General features: G+C 59.2%; 1 protein-coding gene across 1 annotated transcript; it reads right to left on the bottom strand.

Annotated features, from left to right (window-relative positions):
- Positions 1-2,453: 2,453 nt before the first annotated feature.
- On the bottom strand, positions 2,454-5,182 carry DRD4 (dopamine receptor D4). Its single transcript, XM_079104650.1, has 4 exons — positions 4,890-5,182; positions 3,459-3,571; positions 2,830-3,374; positions 2,454-2,693 (listed from the first exon to the last, which is right to left on the bottom strand). The coding sequence occupies exons 1-4, from the start codon at positions 5,169-5,171 to the stop codon at positions 2,461-2,463; spliced, it is 1,173 nt and encodes a 390-aa protein (XP_078960776.1). The 5' UTR covers positions 5,172-5,182; the 3' UTR covers positions 2,454-2,460.
- Positions 5,183-9,083: the final 3,901 nt, after the last annotated feature.

The following is a 9,083-nucleotide window of genomic DNA, read 5'->3' as shown; positions in this document are numbered from 1 at the left end:
GACCTCCAGAAGCCCTCTCCAGTGGCCACGAGGGCATTGTCAGACCCTGTCCTCCCAGCCAGGTCACAGAGAGGCCACAGTGAGGTCCTGGGGCACGGCTGTGGTTCAAGAGGACTGGCCCTCCCTGGGGAGGTGCGGCTAAGGTGGCAGGAGACCCAGGATAAATGGCCCACAGAGGGCCCGGCACCCAGGAGGACATCCAGGCCACTGCCAGCCAGGGGCAGCAAGCAGGAGCAGTGGAGCTGTGTGGGGCCATGCAGGTGTGAGGACCTAGCCACCTGAGCAGGGGACACCACCGTGTCCTGAAATTATGGGCCATGCTCTTCTTTGTCTTCAAATCGGAGATCAGGACCTCACATTTGTTGGGGTCTCCACGTCCTGCCAGGATCGCGGTCAGTGTGTCTCAGCATGGGCTCTGGGTCCAAGTCCCCCAGCTGTGCTGAGCTGCCAGTGGCCTCTGTCCACCTCAGGGTCATTCTGACCTTCCCTCTGTCTAAAGAGCTCTCAATAGGGCTCAGCAAGGGCCAGGCACATTTGGACCCTCAGGTCCTAAGGGACAGAGCCCAAGGGAACCTGGTTCCAGTTCCTAACTGTCAGCACGACACGGACTGGGGACACTCAGGCCAGCAGAAGATGACGGGTTCAGGGACAAGCTAGAGCCAGCAGGTCAGGGGAGGCTTCCCAGAGCCATGAGCCAGGACAGGAACACTCAAGGAATGGGCAACAGCACTGGACAGCATGCTGAGGTGGTGTCCATAGCCATGGACCTCTGAGCACTGGGGGAATGTCCTTGGGTTCTGAGGTGGTTGCGTCCACAGCCATGGTCTCTCAGCCCTTGAGGAATGTCCTAGGGTTCTGAGGTGGTGGTGTCCACAGCTGTGGTCCTCTGGGCCCTGGGGGAATGTCCTCGGGTTCTGAGGTGGTGGTGTCCACAGCCATGGTCTCTCAGCCCTGGGGGAATGTCCTTGGGTTCTGAGGTGGTGGTGTCCACAGCCATGGTCCTCTGGGCCCTGGGGAATGTCCTAGGGTGCTGAGGTGGTGGTGTCCACTGCCATGGTCTCTCAGCCCTGGGGGAATGTCCTCGGGTTCTGAGGTGGTGGTGTCCACAGCCATGGTCTCTCAGCCCTGGGGGAATGTCCTCGGGTTCTGAGGTGGTGGTGTCCACCGCCATGGTCTCTCAGCCCTGGGGGAATGTCCTCGGGTTCTGAGGTGGTGGTGTCCACCGCCATGGTCTCTCAGCCCTGGGGGAATGTCCTCGGGTTCTGAGGTGGTGGTGTCCACCGCCATGGTCTCTCAGCCCTGGGGGAATGTCCTCGGGTTCTGAGGTGGTGGTGTCCACTGCCATGGTCTCTCAGCCCTGGGGGAATGTCCTCGGGTTCTGAGGTGGTGGTGTCCACCGCCATGGTCTCTCAGCCCTGGGGGAATGTCCTAGGGTTCTGAGGTGGTTGTGTCCACAGCCATGTTCCTCTGGGCCCTGGGGAATGTCCTAGGGTGTCCAGGTGGTGGTGTCCACAGCCATGGTCCTCTGGGCCCTGGGGAATGTCCTAGGGTACCCCGGTGGTGTCCACAGCCATGGCCTCTCCCCATGGGGTATCTGGCCCTGCAGCTTTGTTGTAGCCTGGGCCTCCCTGCTCTCAGGGAGTGTTCTCACGTGCTGAGACTGGACCTTCAGTCTGGACAGTCAGGACAGTCTTAGGTCTACAGCCCTGACCTCACTGTTCAGAACAGAATGCAGCACCTTGTGGCAGTCTTGAGGACATATCAACCTGGACATCGAGAGCCCCCGCCAGCAGGGCTGACAGGCACTCTCCCAAGACGGAACGTGGACGGTGACCAGGGCCAGGTTGCCTCAGCACAGGCCACTTGGCGTCCTCTGCCTAACCCTGGCCCCATTGTTCTCCCCACTGGGCAGAGTCCAGATAGAAGCACAGGTTAGCTGAGCACACAGTGGCCTTGGCATGCGAGTCCCTCAGGGAGGCCCCGGGTGGGCCCCGGCCAGCTCCGCAGTCCCTTCCCTACCAGGTTTTGGGCATCTTCTGGCCAGGGGTTGGCAGCTGATATTTTGGCCTCCAGGAAGCTTGAAAATAGTGCGTCTTGCTATTCCCACTAGATTTTGCTGGGACAGCAAATCCCAGAGTTCACCCACCTGGTCCTCAGAAGCAGGAGCTGGCCTGGTCGCTGGCCCCTGGCCAGGCCTGGGCCTTTGGTGGGTGCCTTCCACTGGGTACTGCGCATCCCCAGGAGACACCTGTGCCCCCACTCTCAGGGCAAGCAGAGGTCTAGACCCTCCAGGACACTTGCCCACTCTCCCGTAAATGGGGAAAACAGCTATGAGCTCCTGGACACTAGCCCTTGGTCAGAGCTGAGGGGACAGCCGCAGCGCAGGGCCCCCCTGCCGCTCGCCCCATGCCTCACAGTAGGAGGAAAGGGTCCTGCACAGCCGGTGAGGAAGGGGTTTGTTTAATCAGAAGTACAGCAGGGCCCCTCGGCTGGACAGGGGAGGCGCAGCGCCTTCCGGAAGACCGCGCGGAACTCGGCGTTGAAGACCGTGTAGATGACCGGGTTGAGGGCGCTGTTGACGTAGCCCAGCCAGGTGACGGCGCTGACCAGGCGCGGCGGCACGAAGCAGGTCGGACACAGTGCCCGCGTTATGTGCACCACGAAGAAGGGGGTCCAGCACACCAGGAAGGCCCCTGGGGGCGAGCGCTGTGAGCCAGCCAGCCCCACGGTGCCCCACGGTGCCCCACGCCCGACCCCGGCGCGCAGCGCCCCTCCCACCCTCCACTCCTGCACCCGGGACCCCAGCCCCGCCCCCGGGCAGGAACCCACCGACCACCACCGGCAGGACCCTCATGGCCTTGCGCTCGCGTCCTGGGATCTTGGCGCGCCTTTTCCTGAGGGCCTGCGTCGGGGGCTGGGGCGGGAGCTCTGCTTCAGGAATGGCGTCGAGGGGCAGGCAGCCGGGTCCGCAGGAGACCCGGTGGAGGACCGGCCCGGGCACGGGACAGTCGGGCCCGCAGGGTCCCGGGGGGAGGCTGGGTTCGGGGGGCGGGCCGGGGCCGCTGGGCCGGCGGGGCGCGCGGGCGTGCAGCTTGGCTCGCCGGGTCGCCCCCCAGCGCCGCAGGCCGCGGAATGTGGCCCAGTAGAGCAGCAGCATGAGCGGGCAGGGCAAGAAGAAGGAGCACACGCTCGAGTAGACCACGTAGTCGCCGTCCTCCAGGCGGCACACGGCTGGGTCGCGCCCGCGCACGTCGTTGAGGCCGCACAGCACCGGCGCCGCCACGGCCGCAGAGAGCAGCCACGTGGCACCGATGAGCAGCAGCTGGCGCCGGCCCTGGCCGTGGTAGCGCAGCGGCACAGTCACCGCCACGAACCTGCGGGACACGGACCGCAAGGCGGTGAGGGCCACGGAGCGGCTGGCGCGAGGGGTGTGGGGCGCGGGCAGTGGGGGCGCCCACCTGTCTACGCTGATGGCGCACAGGTTGAAGATGGAGGCGGTGCACAGCATGACGTCCATGGCCATGAGCGCATCGCACAGTCGGGGGCTCAGCAACCACGTCCCACCATGCACCTGGGCAACGGTGCCAAGGGCACAGCAAGGAGAAAAAACCTGTTATTTGCCAGCCACAGACTTTCTTACCCTCACTTTTCGGGGGAACAGGGGCTGAGTATCGGGAGAGGAAACCTGATGTCAGCCTGAGGCACCGGGGACACTCACTGGCCTGGGCCAGAGCTCGAGGCAGGGACAGGGTCAGCCTCCCACCTCAGCTCCTCCTCTTCCTTCCTAGGGCATGAGAAGCCTGGGGAACAGTGGGGGACTCTCATGTCATCACTCCAGAGGATCACAGGTGGGTAGGCCTGACTGATGGCCCCAAACACAAAGCCACCCCTTACCCCTGGAGCCCTGCTGAGTAGGCCTGCCTGAATAGCGAGTGTTGCTGTGTGGGACTCTGGACGGTTAAGTCTCTGTTCATTCGTCTGTGAGACAAGGGGTAGTGACAGTATCCACAACACTGCTCGTGGCACAGTGCCCAGCACAGGATCATGCATGGAGGTATCCCTCCGCAAGGGCACGAGAATAGGATGCCACCCCCTCTAAATCCGTTCGCGCTGATTTGGGACATTAGGAGCTTAAGAGCCGTCACCATGACGTCTGCGACTAGGAAGAGCTGAGGTCGTGTGTCCTTGCGATACTTGCCTCTGCCCCAGACGACAGGACTGCCCTGTCCACCTTAGTAACCCAGGTCTTCCCTCCCCCACAGTCCAGGACACCTAGCTCCCAGCAGGGCCCTAAGCGGCTTTTCTCCCCGGGCAACCGCAGAGAGGCTGGTACTACAGCAGGCCCACCCAGGGACCAGACCTGCCCTGGGGCAGAGGCTCCTGGGTGTGGGGTTCTCGCAGGGGCTCTGCCCCTGCCACCAGCCTGCCCTTGGATTCGCTGTCCTGTCCAGCTCACTGCTCCTGGCAGCTGGATCACCCCAGGCATTGGGCAAACGGAGGGCGCTGGTGTGGACTGGCATGCGCCGGGTGGATGGTGGCCGCATGCAGTGGTGTGTGTGCGCGCCCTGGGGGCTGAGCCCCCAGTCTGCGGGTCTGTCCAGCAGGCTCCTCCGAGTATGGGGCAGTGGAATACGGCTGGGGAGGAGGCGGGGTTTGGCCAAGTCGCATGTTTCTGGAGTCTCTAAGGACAGTGGCCTCTGGGTGGCAGAAGCCTAGGCAAGCAGAGAAGGGGAAGGAAGGAAAGGGACCGAGGGAGGGGCAGGGGAACAGACAGCAAAACGGGTAGAAAGAAGCGTGACAGCTGAGGACCAGGGGCGAGAGGGTCAGGCGCCCCTGCGACCGCTCGGGGGACGGGGACGGGACTCCGGAGCCGGCGGGACGCAGCTCACCTCGGAGTAGACGAAGAGCGGCAGTACGAGGAGTGCGAGGAGGAGGTCGGCGGCCGCCAGGCTCACGATGAAGTAGTTGGTGGGCGTCTGCAGCGAGCGCTCCGACGCCACGCTCGCGCACACGAGGGAATTCCCCGCCAGCACCACGCCAATGAGCAGCACGCCTCCCACCAGTGCTGCGGCCCCCGCCGCCCCCAGCGCCGCGCCTGACCCCGGGGTCCCCGTGCCTGGCCCACGCCCAGCCAACAGCCCGCCCGCGTCCGCGGCGCTGCGGTTCCCCATGGCGCGCCGGCCAGGTGGCCGGGGCGCGCGCGGAGCGAGGTCGGGAGCCCTTTCCGCAGCCCCGCCCCGGCACGCCCCGCCCCGCCCCGCCCCGGCACGCCCCGCCCCGGCGCGGGGCCCCGACCGTCCCACCGCGTGCCTTGTCTTCGGATCCTGGGGTTTTGGCGCTCGGGGAGACCCGCAGCCAGGCGAAAGCCGCAGCCGATCGCGGAGAACTGAGCGAGTGATTGGCACAGGCAGCCCCAGACGGCTTCGGGCGGTGCGCGAAGAACCCGACTGGGAGGGCGGGTCGACCGCCCTCGGTACGTGGGCACCGGAGACCGCGCCATCCAGCCCGGCCCGGGGCAGGCCTTTGCCGCCCAGAGGGAATCCCTCCCCGGGTACCGCCTGGAAGCGCCTGGCCCCAAGGCCGGTCCTCGTCTCCTTCCGCTCTGCCCACAGGCTTGGGAGAACGTCCCTCCCCGGGCGAGTTCGGCCCAACGCTGGAAGACCCGAGCTCTGGCTCCGCCGAAAGTCGTCTTGGGCGTCCCGTTCTTCCCAACCCCCGAGTCTCCAGGGCTTTCTCCCTCTCTCCGCTCCCAGCCCCGTCTGGCGAGCGAGTCGGGCGCTCACCCTCCTCCAACACTCCCGCAGGTCCGCAGCAACGCGGCAGACTCGGGCCCCCGCATCGCGTTCCCTGCTCAAGCAGCAACCCTTGGCCCTCAGTCCCCGTGACCACTGACTACCGCGGGGACCTCAGGGGCTACTAAGAACTAACACAAGAAATCACGCGAGCGCACTTGTTGAGGCTCTTCCTTCTTCCCCAGACAGTCTGGGGCCACCCTCCTAGACCACCCTCCTAGGCCATGCTGCCCACACTGCAGGAGCCCTTGGGCGGTGGGCGGTGGGAGTCTCTCCAACAGGAGAGACTGTACTATAAGGGTCATATGAAAGATACATTAAGAGGTGGCCAGAGGAGGTTGTGAGGTTGGAGGACCAGATTATAAAAGTGCATAGGAATGAAGTATACCTATGGAATACTTAGGAATGAAAAACGTCTTAAGGAGAGAACTTTCTCTGTGGATGTAAGGTTGGGGTGACGCCTGGCCTGAGTGATGTTTTCTGGAACCCTGTCGCTGAAGGACTGAACCCCAGGTGGGTCGCCAACTGCATTGCTCCTTCACCTTTTCCAGCAACTGGCTCCCTGGGAGGGCAGGGAAGTGCGGCACCAGCCAGCTGCACCCAGCTATTGCTCGGAGGGCAGGGTCCTGGTCTCAGAGATGTCAGGGTGTGTGCTGACTGCTCTGGAGAGAGACCTTGTGCTACAGGATGGGCAGTCTGTGTGCCAGGGTGAGGCTGGCAGGCTGTGCCACATCCCACGCCTGGCTGCCTCTGAGCAGCACTGCAGGGCAGGCGGTCTTCCCTCCCTCTGAGGGCCTGAGCAAGAGAGCTCGGCACAGGTGACTGGGGCATTGGTTGTTTCTTCTAGCGCAGAACTGAGATCCAGAGTAGGGTTCCTTGGGTCGAGGGGTGCACAATAGCACACACCTGCCCAGCAACCCAGGAGGCCAGCCTCACCAACTTAGGGAGGAATAAAAAGTATTGGTAAAGCTCAGGAATAGAGCGCTCCTGGGTTCAGTTCCTAGTACTGGGAGCAAAAGGCAGCGAAGAGGCCAGCCTCGAGGGGAGAAGGAATGTGGTTGGACTGTAAATGACCGTAGGGTCAGGAGGGTGCCAATCAGACCTTCCGGTGCTTGCTAACTTTTGGACTCTTCTGTTAGTTTCTGAGAGAGGACTAGTGAGGTACCCAGGTATGATAGTCCTGTCCTCCTCCTTTCTTCCTCTTCCTCTTCCTCCTCCTCCTTCAGTTCTCTTAGTTTTTGCCTGTGTATTGTCATGAGGTGCCTATACAATCAGACCTCACCTTTTATATGAAAAATATTCAACTGTAATCCCACCTCCCTGGGGAGGCTGAGGCAGGAGAATTGCAAGTTCAAGGCCAATCACTGCAACTTAGCAAGGCCCTACGCTCCTTAATGAGACCCTGTCTCTAAATAAAAAATAAAAAGGCCTGGGAATGTGGCTCAGTAGTAGAACACCCCTGGGTCCAGTACCAAAAGAAAACAAAGAAAAAGTAACTCGATTTGGATGGGAAATTAAAAATTATGGAGAAAAGAGGGGGGAAAAAATCTTTCAACCTGGGATTAGGTAAAGAATGTTTAGGTCTGACACCGCCAGCACGATTCACAAATGGGAACACAGATGAACTGTCAAGACGAGGAACAGCCCCGTGCAGTGGGTCACACCTGTGATCCTGACCACTCAGGAGGCTGAGACAGGAGGGTGGCCAATTCAAGGCCAGCCTGGGCAATTTAGTAAGACCCTATCTAATTAACACACAAATAAATAATTAATAAATAAATAAATATGAAAGGGCTGGTGATGTGATGTAGCTGGTAGAGCGCCCCTACCTTCCATCCCCAGTTCCACAAAAACAAACGAACAAACACTAAAAACTTATAGCCACACAGTAGAAGAAAATATTAGCAAATGTCTTGTGTATGTGTGTGTATATACATGTATAAATACAAAAATGGAGCAGCAATATGAGGTCTTTACAAAATACATAAAGAGCTCTCAAAATTCAACAGTAATGATGTTGTGAGAAGGAAACTCCAGAACAATCTCCCCTGGGAATTGAGATGCAAAGATCTCAGTGAACTACAAGCTGACCAGAACCCAGCAGCATGGCTTAAAGTATCACACGTCCTGATCCAGGGCCGCTCACCCAGGAGGGCAAGTGTTTCAGCGGATGAAAGGCGGTCACGCAGTACAGCACATTCACAGAAGGAGAAAAACCCAGGTGATCATCTCACTTGGGCAGATAAAGCATTTGACATAATTCAATGCCCTTTCATGGTTTAAAAAAAAAAAGACCCAGGAGAGTTGTGGTGGTCTAGTTCATCTGTAAAGTCCTGGCCTGGCATGAGTGAGGCCCTGGGTTTACTACAGAGCAACCAGGAAACAAAATGATCTGTGATCCAGGGGTAGAAGGAGACCGGTTGCCTGAGAACAGTGCGTGGAGTGCTCCCTGTAGCGTGAGCCGCAGTACTTCCTGGAAGACCAGGAATGGGACTTGAGGCTGTGGCTTCCGCTAGAACAGCCTGGAAGTTCTAGCCACAGCACGTAGGCAGGAAGAATAAATGATTGACACCCAACAGTGAAGAGGAAAGACCAAACCTATTTCAATTTGCAGACAATATCTCATGCATAGAAAATCCTACAAAAAATTAGAGGTAATAAATTCAGCGAAGTTGCAGGATACAAGGTAAGCATGACATTAATTGTATTTCTTTTATTTCTTTTTTTGCAGTGCTGGGGATGGAACCCAGGGCCTCCCATATGCTTAGGCAAGCGCTCTGCCACTGAGCTACATCCCAGGCCAAAATCGGTTCTATTTCTATACACTAGCATACAATCTGAGAATTAAGTGAAGAAATTATCCCATTTGTAATACCATAAAGAAAATTTCCAGGAAGGATAACTGGCAGTTGTGATTCCCAGTGACTCAGAAGGCACTGTCTCAAAATAAAATTTAAAAAAGGACTGGGGACGTGGCTCAGTGGCAGAGCAGCCCTGATTTCCATTCCCAGTACTGAAAAAAAAAAAAAAGATAAAATACCTAGGAATAAATAAATTTAACCAAGAAAGTGAAACACCTAAACACCTATACACTGAAAACTATCGCTGAGAGAAATTAAGGAGGACCTGCCTACGTGAACCCAGTATCCGTGGACTGGAGACAAGTTTGTCAAAATGACTTGTTGCCTGCAGGGCACTGGGCACATGCCTGTAATCCCAGGGACTTAGAGGCTGAAGCAGGAATGTCACAGGTTCAAGGTCAGCCTCAGCAATTTACAGAGGCCCTAAGCA

This window comes from Sciurus vulgaris, assembly GCF_902686455.1.
Source record: "Sciurus vulgaris genome assembly, chromosome: 11".
Lineage (NCBI taxonomy): Eukaryota > Metazoa > Chordata > Mammalia > Rodentia > Sciuridae > Sciurus > Sciurus vulgaris.
This window is presented reverse-complemented; position numbering and strand designations above follow the sequence as displayed.

Coding starts and splice junctions, on each gene's coding strand:
- DRD4 (XM_079104650.1), bottom strand. CDS start 5,171: ATGGGGAACCGCAGCGCCGCGGACGCGGGCGGGCTGTTGGCTGGGCGT. Junction 3,572..4,889: donor CGCTCTTCGTCTACTCCGAG/GTGAGCTGCGTC, acceptor ACCGTTGCCCAG/GTGCATGGTGGGACGTGGTT. Junction 2,694..2,829: donor GGTCCTGCCGGTGGTGGTCG/GTGGGTTCCTGC, acceptor GCTCGCCCCCAG/GGGCCTTCCTGGTGTGCTGG.